This window comes from Ipomoea nil, unplaced genomic scaffold, assembly GCF_001879475.1.
Source record: "Ipomoea nil cultivar Tokyo-kokei standard unplaced genomic scaffold, Asagao_1.1 scaffold0875, whole genome shotgun sequence".
Classification (NCBI taxonomy): domain Eukaryota; kingdom Viridiplantae; phylum Streptophyta; class Magnoliopsida; order Solanales; family Convolvulaceae; genus Ipomoea; species Ipomoea nil.
In genome coordinates this window covers 1,883,614-1,904,484 of record NW_017617303.1, presented here as the reverse complement: position 1 = coordinate 1,904,484, position 20,871 = coordinate 1,883,614, and the positions used below count along the sequence as shown (strand labels likewise).

The following is a 20,871-nucleotide window of genomic DNA, read 5'->3' as shown; positions in this document are numbered from 1 at the left end:
CATTCAGTGAAAAGGAAACATCTTCCTAAAACAGATCTCCAGCGTAAGTACGCTTGTTGTTGTATCTGATCAATCAGTCTTCTGTAAAACAAACCGACACCAAGCTAACCCTATCTTAGTTTGCCATAATAATATTGCCAATTATATGTTGGGTTTTTTTTGGAGCAATTAAAACACTAACAAACTCCCCCTTTGGCTATTATTTGGCAAAATAACTCGACTAAGATAAAACACAACCTAGATAGGACGAAGATAACAATTGCATAAAAGTCAAGGATCTGAATTACAATTCATAACAAAAACACATCACACAAATCATGCTGAACAAAAACGACAATCTTCATAAGGATGGTGTCATCACAATCAGACGCCCAGACAGGGCCAGAAGATACGAAGTCCTACAAAAACATCAAAACACTCCCCCTGAGTTTCACACTCCCCCTTTTTGCCAATGATAGTCAAAGCATAGTCAAGTATTGGAGGAGCCCTCACTGTCGGACTTAGCAGCATCAGTAGTAGCAAATTCAGTCAAGCTCAAGCGGAGAAGAACAGTAGCCAATTCAGTACGGGCCGCAGTCAGCTGCTTCGCAATGATTCCATGAACAGTCTCTAGATCAGATACCCGGGCCTTCAAGCGAAGAGAGAGCTGAACATCCTTCGCATGTGGCAAATCATCAACCACATTCTCAGCATTAGAAGAGGGAAGAGCATTCACCGGCGTAACATCTCGGATGTCATTTCCAGTCAGAAGGCGAGGATCAATAGTATACAGAAGAGTCGGACTGATAACCTCACTAGGCATTGGCACAAGGCCCTGCGATGTCAGAACCCCAAATATCAGATTAGGATAAAGTAACCTTACCTTCTGCTCTCGCGGATGAATCAATGTGAGGATATGATAAAAGATCCATGTCCCCAGATCAATAGAAATTTTAGTTCCAATCCAAAACAAGGGAGCCGCCAATTGCTTGCCAACCCTATGAAAGTGAGCAGATGGTAGCCAGTTGTGAAGAGCAATACGGTGTAGAATGACATATTTGGAGGTAAGTCGCGAGCTAGGCAGAGTATCAGTTTCACCCGTCGGCCATGCCGGAGTTTGTCCACCTGTGAGGGTCTTTGCCACCAAATCCCAGTCCGTGATTTCTTCTTCATCAACAGCCTTCAAACCATAATATTCATTTATCGCATCTGGACCGAAGACATGCCATTTTCCCCGGATGAAGATTTGCATGCACCGCGTCTCGGTCAAATTGTCAATCTCCTCATTAAGATTACAATAGAACTCGTAAGTCAGTAGCTTCGAATAAGGACATATGGAGGTGACAGTCTTCAATAGGCCCACATTACTCAGCAAAGGCAAGATGTCGCAAACAGAGTTCAACTGGTGTTCATCAACGGACCTTTGAACTATAAGATCTCTCTGGATCATCGTGGACCATTTTCCTTGAGCAGAAGATGAGACAAACTGAGGTTTATAGATGGTGGTGTCAGGATTCTCCGTAGCAGTTTGAACCTCAGGTGTGACACTTCATCCTCTTGAGCGAGTAGTTGGTTTTCCCTTCCGGGTAGAGTTAGTAGGAACTATAACAGGAGCCTTGTTCTTGATGGATGACCGCAGAGTTTTGAACACTTGTTGCACGGGAGGATCAGCTTCAGTTTTTACTGATTCAGCAGACTTTCTTATCTTCTCAGGTTGAGCCACATCAAGATTGTCATCACCTGATTCAACAACAACTCTTTCAAGGACACTCTTGCGTTTGGATTTTCTCATTTCCTTGGATGGAGAATGCTTAGAAGGGCTTGGTGATACTGAGTGGCTTGTGTCTGATAATGGGGCAGATGAGTTTCCCAGAAGATTGGTAATCTCTCGAATCTTGAAGGTGGTTGAATCTGGATGAGCTGTAGCTTCAACAGTAAGGGGTCTAGACAACTGGGCTTGTGAGCCATACACTTCAGCAAGAATCTTTTCATCTTCACTAGAGGACTCAGTAGGATGAATAACTCGATATGGTTCTGGAATAGAGGCAGAAGATAAACCTGCAAAATGTCGGACGTGTTCAAGGCTCTCGGCCAAAGATGAAGATGTATTTGATCAGATGCATGAGGGCTTGAATTACTGGCAGCATCTCGTGATTATGCCTTGATAGAGCTTGTCTTAGGGTTTATGTTGTGTTTGCTTGATAATATTGATGTTCTTAATATTTGTAAGTGATTACATGCATGATCTTGTGTTTAAGCATGTTTAGAGCTTGTCGTTAGGGTTCTATATGATAACATCTTAATGTTCTTGAGGTTCTTGATGTTCTTGATGTTCTTGAATTGCTATGGGTTCATTCTTAGGTCTTGGCATGATTAGAAGTTGTGTTTAGGATTTAATTGTGGTGTTTCTTGCTTAATTCTTGTTGTTCAAGTCCATATTGTAGTTGATATGTTTTGGGATGTGTTTGGACTTGATTTTGGGTGAAAGTGATGAATTCCCGGGTTGGGAAAGTCTCAAGGAACATGTGTACCAGCGGTTAGTCGGTGGGGGACGAACCCCACCTGACAACCCGCCGGTACGGTCACCTGTACCAGCGGGTGGACGACCACCCTGGTGTACCGCGGTACAAAGCCGTCCCGGCGGGTGGTTGTCCACTCGCGTTCCGCACGCAGGTACTGGCGGCGTGCTGTGTCGTTTTTCCCGTTTGTTGTTTCCCCGTCCCCCGTTGTGCCCCGTTTGATGCTTGGGAGTCTAGTTTGATGTTGCTGGTACCGTTTTAGGAGTTGTGAGTCTTGATTATTGCATGTGGTTTAAGTTGGTATCCGTTGGCCTAGGATGAGAGTTGTATGTTCCCTTGAGAGCTTTGTGTCCTTCCCTTGTTGTGGCATTGCGAATATGAGTATTGGTATTTGTAATTTTGCATTTCCTCAATTTAAGGATATTAATAGGATTAAATGACTGATGGATTAGACTGACAGATTCAACGATGATGTCAGTCAGATAGATAGATCATTGATTTATTTGCAGAAAGAGTAAACTAAGGCAGACAGCAAAAACAACACACAAGATGTTTACCCAGTTCAATACAGTGTGTATCTACATCTGGAGGACGATCACAGAGGCGTCCAATCCACTAACTCATAATCCAATGTACAAAGGTAGAGAAACAATAATCTCACCCAAGTGCCCCACACAAGGTACATACCAGTCTACACAGGTTTAGTGGATTGTTGAAGTTGGAGAACCGTGCATACAGAAGTCCAATGAAGTCCCTTCACTTAGAGAGCTAACTCTGATGCAGTCCACTTCAGTGACGCAGTCTAATGTTGTTCCAACAACGGTGTGATCTTAGCGTCCTTTCGTTTAAGCAACGATATCTCTTCTCAAGTTCTTCATCATAATCACCAAGAACAAATTGTCTTGAGAAGATGCATGATAATCAAAGATGTGATCTTCTGTATAGTTAGGAGTGTTTCTTTCTTCTAAAAAAGTAACCCTAATTCATGACCGAATGAGGGTACTTATACTTCCATAGCAAGAACACTCTCCAAAAATATCTCTGATTGTAGATGGTAGGACGATATGTGAAGGATGTAATCTTAAAGATTCGGTCCATACCTTTCCAAGACAGATCCGCTGATATTATTTCCAAAGCTGACTTCTTATACCGGCATTCAGTGAAAAGGAAACATCTTCCTAAAACAGATCTCCCAGCGTAAGTACGCTTGTTGTTGTATCTGATCAATCAGTCTTCTGTAAAACAAACCCGACACCAAGCTAACCCTATCTTAGTTTGCCATAATAATATTGGCCAATTATATGTTGGGTTTTTTTTGGAGCAATTAAAACACTAACAAACTCCCCCTTTGGCTATTATTTGGCAAAATAACTCGACTAAGATAAAACACAACCTAGATAGGACGAAGATAACAATTGCATAAAAGTCAAGGATCTGAATTACAATTCATAACAAAAACACATCACACAAATCATGCTGAACAAAAACGACAATCTTCATAAGGATGGTGTCATCACAATCAGACGCCCAGACAGGGCCAGAAGATACGAAGTCCTACAAAAACATCAAAACACTCCCCTGAGTTTCACACTCCCCTTTTTGCCAATGATAGTCAAAGCATAGTCAAGTATTGGAGGAGCCCTCACTGTCGGACTTAGCAGCATCAGTAGTAGCAAATTCAGTCAAGCTCAAGCGGAGAAGAACAGTAGCCAATTCAGTACGGGCCGCAGTCAGCTGCTTCGCAATGATTCCATGAACAGTCTCTAGATCAGATACCCGGGCCTTCAAGCGAAGAGAGAGCTGAACATCCTTCGCATGTGGCAAATCATCAACCACATTCTCAGCATTAGAAGAGGGAAGAGCATTCACCGGCGTAACATCTCGGATGTCATTTCCAGTCAGAAGGCGAGGATCAATAGTATACAGAAGAGTCGGACTGATAACCTCACTAGGCATTGGCACAAGGCCCTGCGATGTCAGAACCCCAAATATCAGATTAGGATAAAGTAACCTTACCTTCTGCTCTCGCGGATGAATCAATGTGAGGATATGATAAAAGATCCATGTCCCCAGATCAATAGAAATTTTAGTTCCAATCCAAAACAAGGGAGCCGCCAATTGCTTGCCAACCCTATGAAAGTGAGCAGATGGTAGCCAGTTGTGAAGAGCAATACGGTGTAGAATGACATATTTGGAGGTAAGTCGCGAGCTAGGCAGAGTATCAGTTTCACCCGTCGGCCATGCCGGAGTTTGTCCACCTGTGAGGGTCTTTGCCACCAAATCCCAGTCCGTGATTTCTTCTTCATCAACAGCCTTCAAACCATAATATTCATTTATCGCATCTGGACCGAAGACATGCCATTTTCCCCGGATGAAGATTTGCATGCACCGCGTCTCGGTCAAATTGTCAATCTCCTCATTAAGATTACAATAGAACTCGTAAGTCAGTAGCTTCGAATAAGGACATATGGAGGTGACAGTCTTCAATAGGCCCACATTACTCAGCAAAGGCAAGATGTCGCAAACAGAGTTCAACTGGTGTTCATCAACGGACCTTTGAACTATAAGATCTCTCTGGATCATCGTGGACCATTTTCCTTGAGCAGAAGATGAGACAAACTGAGGTTTATAGATGGTGGTGTCAGGATTCTCCGTAGCAGTTTGAACCTCAGGTGTGACACTTCATCCTCTTGAGCGAGTAGTTGGTTTTCCCTTCCGGGTAGAGTTAGTAGGAACTATAACAGGAGCCTTGTTCTTGATGGATGACCGCAGAGTTTTGAACACTTGTTGCACGGGAGGATCAGCTTCAGTTTTTACTGATTCAGCAGACTTTCTTATCTTCTCAGGTTGAGCCACATCAAGATTGTCATCACCTGATTCAACAACAACTCTTTCAAGGACACTCTTGCGTTTGGATTTTCTCATTTCCTTGGATGGAGAATGCTTAGAAGGGCTTGGTGATACTGAGTGGCTTGTGTCTGATAATGGGGCAGATGAGTTTCCCAGAAGATTGGTAATCTCTCGAATCTTGAAGGTGGTTGAATCTGGATGAGCTGTAGCTTCAACAGTAAGGGGTCTAGACAACTGGGCTTGTGAGCCATACACTTCAGCAAGAATCTTTTCATCTTCACTAGAGGACTCAGTAGGATGAATAACTCGATATGGTTCTGGAATAGAGGCAGAAGATAAACCTGCAAAATGTCGGACGTGTTCAAGGCTCTCGGCCAAAGATGAAGATGTATTTGATCAGATGCATGAGGGCTTGAATTACTGGCAGCCTCAATCTTGGAGGGATTAACAGATGGGCAGATCTCAATTGGGGACACAGCAATTTCAGTAGAAGGCAGAGCAGATTTCACAGTATCAGCAGAATACACAACCAAACTTAGATTGTTGACCAACTCAGATGCTTTATTTTTCTCACCAAATACATCATCAACAACATCTTTTGAAGGTTCAGACTTTTCAGAGAGGATACAAGGAGGATTATCAGTCACAGAAGTTTTCTCAGAAATTAACGCCTTCGCATTATCAGATTAAACAATAGGCATAACAGACTTAATAGCATCAGAAATTAAATCATCAGGCTTGTCATGGGAGATTTCAATAGGAGATTCAGAAGTATTGGACCTGTTACGAAGAAACTCAATCCGGTGTTTGGCTTCGTCCTGGGCAGCTTATAGGTAGGTAGAGGGGTTGAGTTGCTGCTCGACGACGTGAGACTTCTTCTGATTCAAGAGCCCTTTAAGCAAAATATTGAAGGAATGCCCCAGCACGATTACCATCTGCAGGCTCTGGAATAGATGCAGGACTAACCTCATCACTCGCTTCTGAGGCCAGCATGAAAAGCTCACTGGTGTCATCCTCGGACCAGTCTGCATAGAACTCTGGATAATCTGAGAGCACAGTGACCATGATTTCATCGCGTAGAACAGAGTCAAGCTTCAACTTCTTCTTCATAGCTAACTGGAGCAGAGTTTTTACATGCTTAGTGGCTGTTTCTGGTGAATGGATCTTCCTCCCAAGCTTGATAATGATATTTCTTACGGCGTCCGCCATTGTTGTGCGATTTGGGTATGTGAGAGGGTAAACCCTAGGTAGAGGATCAGAGAGAAATTAATCAGAGAGCAAGGATATTTTGAACTCTTTTTCCTTCACACTTGACCCAAAAATCATATATAATCTCAAGGGTGAATAACCCTATTCAATGCGGCTTGTCAGAGTGCATACATAGCTGATGTGATTGACGCAACGGTCTACCTCCTTTTTAGGGATGAAACGGAAGAGTTGAAGATTTGAATTTCGAAAAAGCGAATTAATTTATGGTAACTGAGGTTAAGATATTATCTTAACAAAAACAGAAGGGAGATTTAAATGGAAGTCAAATGCTGAAATTTGACTGTGACACCATATACTCTCATTCTGTATATCTTACTGCCTTATTAGTCAATCCTGCAGATTCCCAGAGCAGATCTGAGAATCTCAAATCGATTTGCATCCAGGGGCTTAGTCAGAATGTCAGCCAGTTGCTTATCTGTTTGAATGTATTCCAGCTCTATCTCCTTGGATTCTACCAAGTCTCTGATGTAGTGATGTCTTATATCAATATGCTTCGTTCTGGAATGTTGAACTGGATTCTTTGAGATATGATACTGCTAATTCTACGTAAGCAATATAAAATAACCCCGAGACCAATTAAAGCAAGTAAAAGACTTTATTGATCACGGTAAAGGCCCTAAGTACAATCTACTTGGTTGCTCTGAGTACCGACTGACTGCGGTCGGGATTCTCTAGTAACAACCTATCGATCGTCCAAAAGTCCTCTACACTGTAGCTACTGTGGGTATTTATAGCCGCTGTGCCGGGGACAAATATCCGGTCGTTCGGCATGTTCTCCACGTAGCCACCACGTGTCATCCTCCCGGGTGCCCTGTCTGTCGTCGTAAAGAGCTGCCACGTGTCCTTTGTCAGCTCTCTCGCCAAAGGGCTACCGCTCGGCGGTCGACACTACTGCTCGGGCAACTCCCGGTCAGATCCCGACCAGGTTCTTCGCATGAAGCCCGACCTGTTACCTGCAAAGACAAAGAGAGAAAAACAAAGGCAAATCGGTCGTGGTGAAGCTTATGTCGGTCGGGATATTCCCTACCAAAAGCCCCCCAGCCCGGGCCTTTTTGACCGTCCGGGAAAAAACGGGACGGGATGAAGAAGCCCAAACGTCGGCCAACAAACCGACCGACCAGCTGTCATTCCTTCCCTCGCCACGTGTCGGCCACTACTGGCCTCGACGACTGCAACGGTCGCCTCGGAATCAGTGCGGGTCATGTCACGCAAGTGGATTGGTTTCCCGCCTAAATGCTCTACTATAAATAGGCCCTTGAGGCCTTCAAATGAACTTTCCTCAATCTTCTGATCCAATCGGCACCCTCTGAGAGTCCCGAGCGAGCTACTCAGCAGATCAACCGAGCAACTTCTCAACCAACTTCAGCCAAGTTTCTCCAATCGGTAAACTCTCTACTCTTTAGCTTTTACTTAGCTTTTAACTTTGCGTAGGAGTAGGATAGAAATAACTTCGAACTAACTTCCCGAACCCTGTACTAACCCCGACCGACCTTTAGGTAGAACTAAATATGTCGGACTCGGATAGCCAGAACGCTTCAGTCGCAGACTACGACAACACGGTCGAGCAGAGCAGCGAGGAGGTGGACATCATGTCCTACTCTCCAGAGGTCGAGCAACAACCACAACACATACCCGAGCAAGCTCCCGAGCCAGAAGGGTCGTCGAGCTCGTTGAGGACATCCGGATCGAGCTCCAGCGGGTCGGGGAGCGATGAGACGTCCACGAGCGGACGAAAGTCCCCGGATGCGGGCGTTAGGGAAACGCCTACGAGGGTAATAGGGGATTACCCTCGAGCTGAGCCCGAGGTGGAACATCGGGCACACGAAGCGGAAGCAACCGAGGAAGACTCGGCTGGGCCGGCGACGCCAAACGGGGACGGATTTGAGTTCCTCAACAGCGAGAGCGTCGAGGGCCAGATGAGCTTGCTGACGAAAGGAGAAGCGAGCAGAATCGCAGCAACTCTCGCTGGTCGGGTCGAGTTCGACACCAGCAGGCAGCTCGAGAATATCATCGAGCAGCATCAGGGGAAGTGGATCGGGATGCATTACGATTCGTTAATGGCCCCGATCACGTTCCCCTTCTCCAGCCTCCTCACCGCATTCCTGGGCTACTACCAAGTTATGCCCGGGCAGATTTGCCCAAATGCGCACCGTATGATCGCCTGCTTCCCCCAGATATGCAGTCGGCACCAATTAGCCTGCACCATGGAGCTTTTCAACTACGTCTACCAGGTGAAGGTGCTGGCGGCCGCGTACGGGGGTGGATTCTTGATGACCCAGTCCCGAGCGGATAAATGCTTGATCGAGGGGCTGCCCGGGAACAACCGGGGGTGGAAGAACCGGATCTTTTCGGTGAAATACGATCCGTGGATCCTCCCGGTCGAGAGGGTCTGGAGTCAGCATTTTCGAAGGCAAGTCGTCCCAATCGAGACTCAGGCCCTCATAGATGTTGTGACCAAGATCTCGAGCGAGATCTACGAGTATCGCATCTTTAAGTCGCCCGAGTACTACGAGGCGGCTCAACTCCCCGCTCCGGTCTACGACCTGACCGAGAAATACAAGCCCGAGCCGGCGGGAGTAACAATTGCAAGGATGCCCGCTCGGGGCAAAAGGAAGGGTAAAGGTTCGAGGCTAACTACTTTCCCCGACCCTTTATATCCCGACTGCTTTTTATCTGCTCGACCTAACTGTTTCTTTTTTATTTTGCAGAAATGGCCGAGTTTGGAGACGACGACACTTCCCTTCCCCCACCCGTCAAGATTTCCCTTGGCGGTAAAAAGAAGGCGAAGGGGAAGCAAACCGGGCAGAAGGAGATTCCGGTGGCCCGACCCCTGGGGACCTCGACCATCACGACGGCCGAGGGTTTCGTGGTTGAGCCCAGCGACGTGCTAGTCACCCGGGTGGAAGTCGCCCGGGGCAAAGAAAAAGTGCCCGAGCGGGGCGTTACCGGGGTGGGCGGTATGAAACGCCGCCGGGAGCAGCATAGCCCGAGCCCGTCAACCGGGCGGAACCAGGACGAGTCGTCCATACTGGCCCGGATCGGGAACGCCGGGCCAGTCAAAGAAGATTTGGGGAAGATGACCCCAACTCAAGTGGCCGAACGGATTGGCCACGACCTGGCTGAGGTAAGCACCCTTTTCTCCTAAACATTTTCCGAGTGCTTCTGGTCGAGCTAACTAACATTTTTCCATTGTAGATCTCCTGAGCGGCTCAACTTCTTCAAGGTCGGGCAATGCTAGCTGAAGAAGCCGACCGTCACAAGAAGATGGCTGCTCGACGTCTTCAGGAGGTTAAAGACGTCCAGGCCGAGCTGGAGAAAGTCCAGAAGGCCTTGAAGAAGAGCGAGGAGGATCGGGTCCTAGCGGAGAAGGTCGCCCAACGGGTGATCGGCGAAAACAAGGAGCTGAAAACCTGCTTGGAGAGTCCGGATGAGCTGGCCCAATCAGCTTTCAAGGACGACAAGATAGGCTCGACCTTCCTCACAGCCGCTCGACGGACCAAGGTCGGGGAGGACCTAATTCTATCTTTTGGTCGGTGGGCCTTCAAGGCCGGCCAAAGGAAGATGCTGGAGAAGGCCCAAAAACGATTGGGGCAAGCTCTCGAAGGAGACGACCTCCAGCTCGTATTGTCTGCACTCCCTCCCGACCTGGCTAATCCCGGTCCTTCCCCTTTCGCCTCGAAGGATATCACTGCCAACCCGACCACGTCAACGGGAACCACCCTGAGCGAGGCGGGTACTTCTAAGAAGGACGGAGCAAAGGAGGCGAAGAAGTAGGATAGGTTGAATTCCGCTTCTTTGTACAAGTGATGTTAATCGGGAGCCCGGTCCCGAGTTTACCGGGCACGTTCTCTTTGATTAATAAAAAATTTTTTGTCCAACTTGTGTCGTTCGTTTTTACTTTATATCTTCATTTTCAGATGCCCGACCTTACAGCCTTTTAGCCCGGTCGTGCACCATTCCTCTCATTCGATATCCGACCTTGTGGCCTTATGGCCCGGTCACACATCCAAAACATTATTCCCCTGACTTGATATCCGACCTTGTGGCCTTATGGCCCGGTCGCACATCCAAAATTTTGACGTCTCATTGGCCTACCCGACCGAATTTATCCGATCCTAAGGCCTTGTCGAAATTTTGAGAATAGGTAAGCCTCCACGTTCGGGATATCTCCGAACAACGGACTTATGTCAACGTCATATTGGCCAACCCGATCAGGTTTACCCGATCTCCAGGCCTTGACGAAATTTTGAAAATGGGTAAGCCCCCACGGTCGAGTTTTTCCCGAGCGATGGGCCTACAGACACTTCCTTATCCCAGCCCCCACACTATTGTGCTCTCGAGGCACGAGTGAGTGCGATAGTGGAAAGAAGTTGAATAGATCGGGGAATTATGCTGTATGCTCCTGGCTTCCCCGATCAAATGGCGTGACTCGAATGTCCGCCGAAGAGGAGCGTATTTGACCGGTCGATAAACTCGCTTCGGTCGATGTAACTTGATCTGCATGCACCAAAAGGTATAGAAAATAACCGACCGGGCCGCCGTATACAAACGGTCAAGCAACCACCGATCGTATATACATTAGACATTCCCGCTCACAGGCGGTTAAGCAATATTTACAATAATAAATTTAATTACAAATGACGACCGGGACCAACTCGCAGGTCGAGCCCCCACTTCGTCCAAAGATTACAAAAAATAGGCTAATGCCTAAACATAACGAGGTGCTCGGAATTCCATGTCCCCTCGATTATCCGACCGGTTGTCGTCTCCAGTCGGTATGTACCCGGCCGTATGATAGCGCTAATGATGTACGGCCCTTCCCAGTTTTGAGCTAGCTTTCCGCCTTCCAAAGGTTGACTGGCCTCCCTTCGTCGTAGAACGTAATCTTCCACCTGGAAATAACGAGGGTTGACCCGAACATCCTTCGTACTCTTGACCCGTTTCTGGTACTCAACCATACGCCGAGCGGCTAGCTCTCTTTTTTCCTCGACCCCGTCGAGATCCACGACCATCGCATGTTCGTTCTCCTCCGCATTGTAGGTTCTTTCTCGATCGGTCGGAATCTAAGCCTCGATCGAGAGTCGGGCCTCTGCTCCATAAACCAGGGCGAAAGGGGTCTCCAAAGTAGCTTCCCTCGGGGTCGTCCGATAAGTCCACAACACATATGGTAACTCATCGGCCCAACTACGACCAGCCGAGTGTAGCTTCTTTTTTAGACCTTCTAAAATCGTCCGGTTAACGTTTTCCACTTGTCCGTTTCCCTGCGGGTAAGCCACCGACGACCGGACATGGATTGTCCCGATCGTGGCCAAGAAATTTTGAAAATATTGGCTTACAAACTGGCGGCCGTTGTCGCTGATGAGATGCACGGGCACACCAAAGCGGGAAATCACATTGCGCCAAAGAAACCGAGCACACTGCTGAGAAGTGATCGTGGCTAAGGGCTCGGCTTCGATCCATTTAGAAAAGTTATCGATGGCGACAATCACGAACTTTCTCCGACCGGAGAGCTGAGGGAAGGGGCCCAAGATGTCTACCCCCCACCTAGCGAAGGGAATTGCATTCGTAACCGGCTGATAGAAAGTTGCCGGTCGTCCAGGCATCCGGGCAAACAGTTGGCACGTCTCACATTCCCGAGCTAACTTCTCACAGTCTAGCTGGAGGGACGGCCAATAGTACCCGATCAGCATGATACGACGGGCTAACGATCGGCCTCCTTGATGTGAAGAACAAATTCCCGAATGCAATTCCTTCATGACCAGATCAGCCTCAAATGCGGTCAAGCAACGCATAAGAGGTCCTCCGTACGATCGCCTGTATAGACGACCGTCCAAGACTTGGAACCTTGGGGCTCTAAGCTTGGCCTTTCGAGCACGCTGTGGGTCGTCTGGGAGTCGACCGTGCTCGAGGAACTCCTTTAGATCGGTGATCCAATCGTCTTCTACCGGTTGGATTGGATTGACCGGTAGGCGATGGATGCTATGTCTCGGGATCACCAAAATTCGTGCTATCTTCGACATATGTTCCGGGGCGTCTTGAGTCAACTTAGACAAGATGTCCGCGTTGGCATTATCCAGTCGGGGTATGTGCCGGACGGTATACCCCCGGAACTGAGAAAGCTTCTCCATGGCCAGGTCTCGGTATAACTGCAGACGCTCTCCATTGACTTCATAATCTCCGAGAACCTGCCCGACCACGAGCGCAGAATCTGTTTGAGCTCGGATGTATTCAGCCCCCAAGTCCCGAGCACATTGTAAACCATTAACAAAGGCTTCGTACTCGGCTTCATTATTGGTCGAATGGAACTGATACATGAGAGCAAAATAGACTTTGAATCCCTCCGGGCTCGTGACCACCACTCCTCCTCCTGCCCCTTTCTTGCTACTTAACCCGTCAGTAGCCAACGACCACCACTCAGCCTCGGGATCCGCAACCTCGGGGGGTCGGGTATCCCGGGCGGTGCACTCGACCAAGAAATTAGCCAAAGCTTGACCCTTGATGGCTGGTCTCGGTCGGTATTCGATCGCATACTGGGTCAGCATCAACGCCCACTTGACTAGGCGACCGGATGATGAAGCAGTTCGGAGGACTGGCCCGATCGGCTGATCGGTCAGCACGCGAATTGCTCAACCCTGGAAATAGGGAGCCAACTTCTTCGCGGCAATGTATAAGGCATAGACGACCTTCTCTAACCGGGAGTACCGGAGCTCAAGACCATGTAGCGCGTGGCTTACATAGTACATCGGTCGCTGGACCCCTTCCGGATCGGTTCGGCACAATACTGCGCTTACTGCACGATCGGAGACGGCGAGGTATACGTCTAGCTCTTCTCCGAGCTCGGGCTTTGAGAGCACGATTGGTGACATGAGATACTTCTTCAGCTCATCGAAAGCCGCTCGGCATTCTTCGTCCCAGACGAATCCATTAACCTCTCGCAATACCTTGAAGAAAGGTAAAGCGCGCTCGGCTAACTTGGAGAGGAATCGGCTGAGGGCTGCCAACCGACCGGTCAATTGCTGGACTTCCCGAACGGTAGAAGGTGGTTGCATGTCCAGAATCGCTTTCACTTTGGCCGGGTTGGGCTCAATTCCTCTCTTAGTCATCATATAGCCGAGGAACTTGCCGGTCTGAACCGCAAATGTACATTTGGTCGGGTTCAGCCGCAGCTGGTACTTCCTCATGATCTGGAAGCACTCCCGGAGATCCCGAGTGTGGTCGGATCGGTCCCGACTCTTAACCAGCATGTCATCAATGTAAGCTTCCATCGTTCGGCCCAGCAAATCGGCAAAGAGCATATTGACCATTCTCTGGTAGGTCGCTCCTGCGTTACGGAGGCCGAACGGCATCACTCGGTAACAATATAGCCCGTCCGGGGTCACAAAGGTTGTCTTGCTCTCATCTTCATGGTGCATCATGATTTGGTGATAACCCTTGAATGCATCCATGAAACTCATTAATTCGGCCCCGGCCGTCTCGTCGACCATCTGGTGGATACTCGGTAGAGGATACGGGTCGAGCGGACAGGCCTTATTGAGGTCGGTAAAGTCAATGCACATCCTCCACGCTGGGGGCTTAGGAACAAGAACTATATTAGCCACCCACTCGGGATAGATCACTGGTCGGATGTGCTCGATCGCCGCCATTTTCTTGACTTCCTCTCTAACAAACTCGCGGCGATCGGAAGAAAGGTGCCGGGTTTTTTGCATGACCGGCTTTGCTGCGGGATCAACGGCTAGCTTGTGGCAAATTACCGATCGGTCGATCCCGGGCATGTCTTCGGGCCCCCAGGCGAAGATATCAGCATACTCCCGAAGTATGGCCAAAATTTCTGCTCGGAGCTCGGGGGTAAGGGCCCGGCCAATCTTAATCTTCCTATCCGGTCGGTCCTCGGATAGGGGAACTTCTTCTATCTCCTCGAAAGGCTCTGGTTGTTCCTTCCGATCTTTAGCCTCCTCTTTGGCTATGGTGTTCACCCGGGAAGACGAACCGGAATCGCGTTTGTTAACCGCTCGGGTGTAACACTTGCGGGCAGATTGGACATCGCCACGGACTACACCGACCCCATTGGGGGTGGGGAATTTCATGCACAGGTGGGGCATTGAAATTATCCCACCAATCTTCATAATGGCGGGTCGGCCCAAGATAATGTTGTGGACACAGTGGAGGTTAACCACAACGAATTCTAGCTCCGTCTTGATCGACTTCGGGGCTGTGCCGATCTCGACCGGGAGCGTTATCTTTCCCTCGGGGTAAATAAGAGCCCCGGTAAAGCCAGACAGTGGTACACCGACCGGAGTCAGCTCCTTCCTGTCTAGTCCAAGCTTTTCAAACACGTCTAAATAAAGGACGTTCACACTGCTGCCAGTGTCGACCATAACCCTCTGGACATCCGTCCCTTTCACATCAATTGTGACCACGAGCGCCTCCATGCCGTGGTCGCCGCTGCTGGGTTGATCTTCCAGTAAACTAAACTCCATAATTATTCAATATGCTATTCTAAATAGATTGTGAATAAAGAAAGATACAGAATTGAAGAGCTGCATACATCCTTCCATTATCCTGTATTTATTTATTTTTTTTTCAACAAAGGGAATGCATAAATCAAAACTTCAAGTCTCACAAAGATGGCCCAAAAGTGACCACCCCAACAAAAATGCTTTCTAGCTCTACTTTATTCAAACTAACTAGATATATACAAGAATATGCCTCTAATGTCAAGGCCAAACAAGGCGTGGTATGGTGTGCGCATAATATAGGCTGGGGTCAATTTTTTTTTTCCTTTTTTTTTTCTTACCAATATTCTAAGTAGGGGTTGTGCGTGAATTCATGTTGTTGTTTTATTTTTAGTCCAAAAAAGATTGTAAAAATCCTTGCCATTAGTTCTTTTTTGTATTGGGTTTGCATTTGCTCGTTTTAAAAATGGTTCTTTTGTTGCTCGTTTTAGAAATGGTTCTTTTTTAATGTACTGCTTTATTTTAAAATGTATTCTCATAGTGGGGTGTGCATTATTCTCATATGGCGTGTGCGTTAATGTATCTTGGTTCTTTTAAAAATGTACATACGTCTATATACACTGTGTTTTTTTATCGTTTTTTTTAAATGTCCTTGTCGGTAGTGTATACAAAACATGATCTCTGTGCTAGTTCCCGGTTGTTTTGTTTTTGTTATTTTTGGTGTGTGCAATGCATTATTTTGTCGTGTGCGATATACCGACAAGGGGATTTTGCTTTTTTATTTTTTTAAAAAAAATTACTGATTTTGTTGGGGTGTCTTCTTGCTATGGTACTACCTCTTTCTCTTTTTTTTTTTTTCTTTTTTTTTGTTTGTGCGTTTGTTTCTGTTTAGCACCCTTTTGCTTGTCTGTGCGTAAAGCTTGGCATTTTTTGTAGGGAACACTACTGAGGTCTTTGGAGCTCCCACCGGTGCAGCGTTGCCTACTGCCCAAGTAGACCCGCCAGCTCCCCCCGTCGCGGTGTCTCCTCATACTCAAGGAGATCAGCCTTTGGATGATCTACAAGATGGGTCCGATGAGGATATTGTAGCTATCTTCCCAACTATGAAGACTCGTGCATCTCCAAAGCATTTAGTTGCACAATTGAAGCGCTTTAATACAGGTCAACGCAAAGCTGTGAATGAAATTGGGTTAGGGGAATTATCGAACCTTCAGGTTGATAATTTCCCAAAGCGCATGAGCCGATGGGTGCTAACTAATTTTGATCCATCAAACATTTGCTTGTGATTGGGAAATGGGGTGGTAATCCCTGTTACGGAGAAGGATGTGCATTCCACTTTGGGGTTGCCTTGTGGAGATGTGGTTATTACTAAAAGAGATAAAGATGAGGTTAGTGACACATTGAAAGAATGGCGGGCTAAGTTCGAGATGTCTAAGCATACGGTCACGTTGTCTATGATTGGAACCATGTTGCGTCCTTGTTTGGAGGGGGATGTTTGGTTTAAGCGTCACTTTGTCGTTCTAGCCCTTAGTATCTTGGATTCCCCTATGAAAAATGGTTACGCCAACCAATTGCTCTTTCATCATTTTGAGGATGTGTATGTTTGTGCTATAATATAATGTTTGGTCGAGAGGAATTCCAAGTGGATCACTAACCCGTCACAACCATTTGCGGGGCCTATTCTACTGTTGTTGGTATGATCTTAGATTCAGCACTTCTTTGTTTTATGTGTGCGTTTGATTTGTTTGGTGTGTGCAATTTACTTATGCTGGCAAGGTTTAGCTGCTATATCTGGACAGGGTTATGCATTCAGACAGGGTTGTTCCCCGTGCTTTCCCTTCGTTGAGAGGTTGGAATACGAGACATCTTAAGGGCCGTGAGTTATTGGAGAGGAAAATTGAGGGCTTTGGTCTGGGGGACGTGATCGGACCCTTTGTTCCAACGGTTGACCGCGCAAATCCATCTGATTCTGTTGGTGTCAACTTGACTACATTGACTACATTCTTATAAAACACACACCCCGTACCACTGTTACGCACACACTTCCGTCAGAATCCACCGCCCAAAGCTTCTGCATTCTTTTCATATAATTTTTCTAAAAGAATACCGCGAAGTTTCATACTCATTCTAATTACCAATTAGTTTAATTCACATACAAAAAAAAAATAGAAAAACAACTACAGTAACACTATTATGCCAATTACATACACACGCTATTCAACTTTGCACACGCCATATCACATATACGCACACACCACCGTGAATTACAAGTACGGTGCACAGAAAACTAAACAAATAGTACTCTTACAATATTTTCCTTTCAAAACAAACTTACAACATGAATCCACGCACGCCCCCAATAATAATTTTTGATAAAAAAAATAAAGTGAAAAAATGTGTGGAGCCAACATCTCTACCATTTGCACACGCCATAACAAATACGCGGACACACCAATTATTTGTTACTGTTATATAACTAGTATTTGCACCCGTGCGATGCACAGAATGAATTTGTTGTAATATATTAAGAATATATGAATTGATATATAATTATTTAAATTAGAACACCAAATATTATATAGTGCAATTAAAGATATTGTTTGTATCGTTTATATATTTTGATGTTATCATTGTTTGAATTTGTGCAAATAATTGCTCAAATTAATAGCTAATGTCTAGATGTACGCATACGGTGCTATAACTTTGAAGATTTTATTTATCATTATTTAGTATTTTCAGAAATTAGGCAAATGTGCTCATTCTCTAACAACTCAGTTATAGAAATGAATTGGTATCCTTATTCATTTGTATGGAAGATATATTTTTTTGTCTAGATATATAGCAATTTTTTCATTTAAAAAAAAAAACTTAATATCACCGATTATATTTAAACATTATTGAAACCTCTTTGTAGACGACATTAGTAGTGACAACACAATCTTGTTCATATTCATCTAGAGCTAACACCTTCAATCCATCAGGACGGGTTACTTGGGTTAAAATATATAATGGTAGAATATTACTCAATTAGTTATCCTTTTATATTTTCAGTCAATTAGTGATATCAGATTCATTTTCAGCCAATTATTCTTTTTTTATTTTCAGTCAATTAGTCAATTAGAATATCAAATGCAGTGATATTTTTACCTAATTTTCGTTCCATTTTTAATTGATGATGTAGATATTATTATTGAAATATTTTCGTTCCATTTTTAATTTACCTGTACTATTGTTTAGAATATACATTTACTATTGATAATGTAGAATATTATTATTGAAATGTTTTCATCTAATTTTTAATTTTCATTCCATTTTTAATTAAAATGCAATGATCTGACAATTTTTTTAGCCAGTTATATGGATCATTTTTTATTTGCAGTCAATTATTAATATTCATTTCCTTTTATGTTTTCATTCAATTAGTAATATTAGATTCAATTAGTCAATTAGAATATAGATGTAGTGATATTTTTACCTAATTTCCGTTACATTTTAATTTGATGATGTAGAATATTATTAATGAAATATTTTTGTTTCATTTTTAATTTACATTTACTATTTTTTAAAATATACCTTTACTACTTGATGATGTAAAATATTATTATTGAAATATTTCCTTTCCATTTTTAATTTTCCTTTACTTCTAAAAATTGAAGAAAAAAAAAAAAAAATTGGACATCTCACTACTTGCCTACATTGATGGGCAAGCAATTATATATGTTTGTTAACATTTTCAAGAGCTCCTCTTTCCAAACATTTTCAATGTGAGATCAAAATGATCTCACATCATTCTTCTTATTTTTTTTCTAATTTTAATTTTATTTTGTATATCGTTTTGTTTGGATTATTATTATTATTATTATTATTATTATTATTATTATTATTATTATTATTATTATTATTATTATTATTATTATTATTATTATTATTGACGATTTAACAAAAATAGAGATTAATAAATTCACCAAAATTTTAACAAATTCGCCATTTTAACAATTTATCTCTAATCAAAACACCAAAAATATTATTTAATAATTCAGTAATTTGCTCTAAACTGCTAAAAACTAAAATAACACATACATTTTGGGTTAATCTTTCCCAACCGTCACTAATAATAAATAAATAATAAATAATAAATAATAAATAATAAAAAAATAAAAACTAAAATAAGAAGACAAAGCTAAGGTTTCTTAAATAAAAACGTTTTGACTTCTAAATACTTGCAACATCGGTGGGCAAACAATTATGTTTCTACATCTTATATAGAGGAGCTCAAGAGCTCATCTTTTCAAACATTTTGAATGTGGGATCAAAATAATCTCATATCATTTACAAAGGGAGCCCGTGGCCCCCCTTTGTCTTATTATTTTTTTATTTTTTTTTATTTTTATTTTGTATATAGTTTTGTTTGGATTATTATTATTGTTGTTGTTGTTGTTGTTGTAATTTGATTATTTGGCAAATTCGACAAAATTTTAAAAAATTTGCATGTTTAACATTTTATATTTAATCAAAACACCAAAAATATTATTTAATAACTTAGCAACTTGCTCCAAATTGCTAAAAACTAAAACAATACATATACATTTTGGGTTAATCTTTCTCAAACCCCCTAATAAATTAAAAAAAAAAATAAACAAAAAAAAAAAACTAAAATAAGAAGTCACTAAGATAAGGTTTATTAAATAAGAGCCTTTTGACTCGTTAGGCATCAATAGGTTTGAGAAAGTTTATATGAGCAGATATTATATGTAACAGGGTCAATCGAATAGTTATGTTGTGGAATATGTTAATAATTACTGAACTATATGTTCATAATTATAAAGTTATATATTCATAATCTTTGAACTTCATATTCATAATTATTGAACTTTATATTCACAATTACAAAACTATATGTTCATAATTACTGAACTATATGTTCATAATTATAAAGCTATATATTCATAATTTTTGAACTTCATATTCACAATTATTGAAGCTCTATATTCATAATTACATAACTATATGTCCATAATTATGTTCACAACACTATGTTCATAATTATAGAACTATATATTCATAATTATGAATAATTTTTGAACTGTGTCTACCATGCAAGATGGACACGGTTTCACAACATAATTTGCCGGGTCAATAGTACTCAAAAATAAAATAGGAGCCTTCGGACTTCTCAATACTTGCCCACATTGATGGTCAAACAATTATGTTTGTAAGAGGAGCATTGCTCCTCTTATATAGATGAGCTCAAGAGCTCCTCTTTCCAAACATTTGCAATGTGGGATCAAAATGATCCAACATCATTTACAAAGGGAGCCTGTGGCTCCCTTTTGTCTTCTTCTTGTTATTTTTAATTTTAATTTTTATTTTATTTTGTATATCATTTTGTTTGGATTATTATTATTATTATTATTATTATTATTATTATTATTATTATTATTATTATTATTATTATTATTATTTGTAATTTTATTATTGATAAATTCACCAAAATTTTAATAAATTTGTCATTTTAACATTTTAACTTTAATCAAAACACCAAAATATATTACATAACAACCCAGTAATTTGCTCCAAACTGCTACAAACTAATATAACACATACATTTTGGGTTAATCTTTCACAATCCCCACTAATAATAAATCAATAATAATTAAATAAATAAAAACTAAAATAAGAAGACAAAGTTAAAGCTTCTTAAATAAGAACCTTTTGACTTATCAATACCCACATTGATGTGCAAGCAATTATGTATAACAGGATCATTGCTCCTCTTATATCGAGGATCTCTCTCTTTTCAA

General features: G+C 43.3%; 1 protein-coding gene across 1 annotated transcript; it reads right to left on the bottom strand.

Annotated features, from left to right (window-relative positions):
* Positions 1–469: 469 nt before the first annotated feature.
* On the bottom strand, positions 470–1,429 carry LOC109178962. The gene has a single exon (XM_019328511.1). The coding sequence runs from the start codon at positions 1,427–1,429 to the stop codon at positions 470–472; it is 960 nt and encodes a 319-aa protein (XP_019184056.1).
* Between the last annotated feature and the right edge of the window lie 19,442 nt (positions 1,430–20,871).

Coding starts and splice junctions, on each gene's coding strand:
- LOC109178962 (XM_019328511.1), bottom strand. CDS start 1,429: ATGATCCAGAGAGATCTTATAGTTCAAAGGTCCGTTGATGAACACCAG.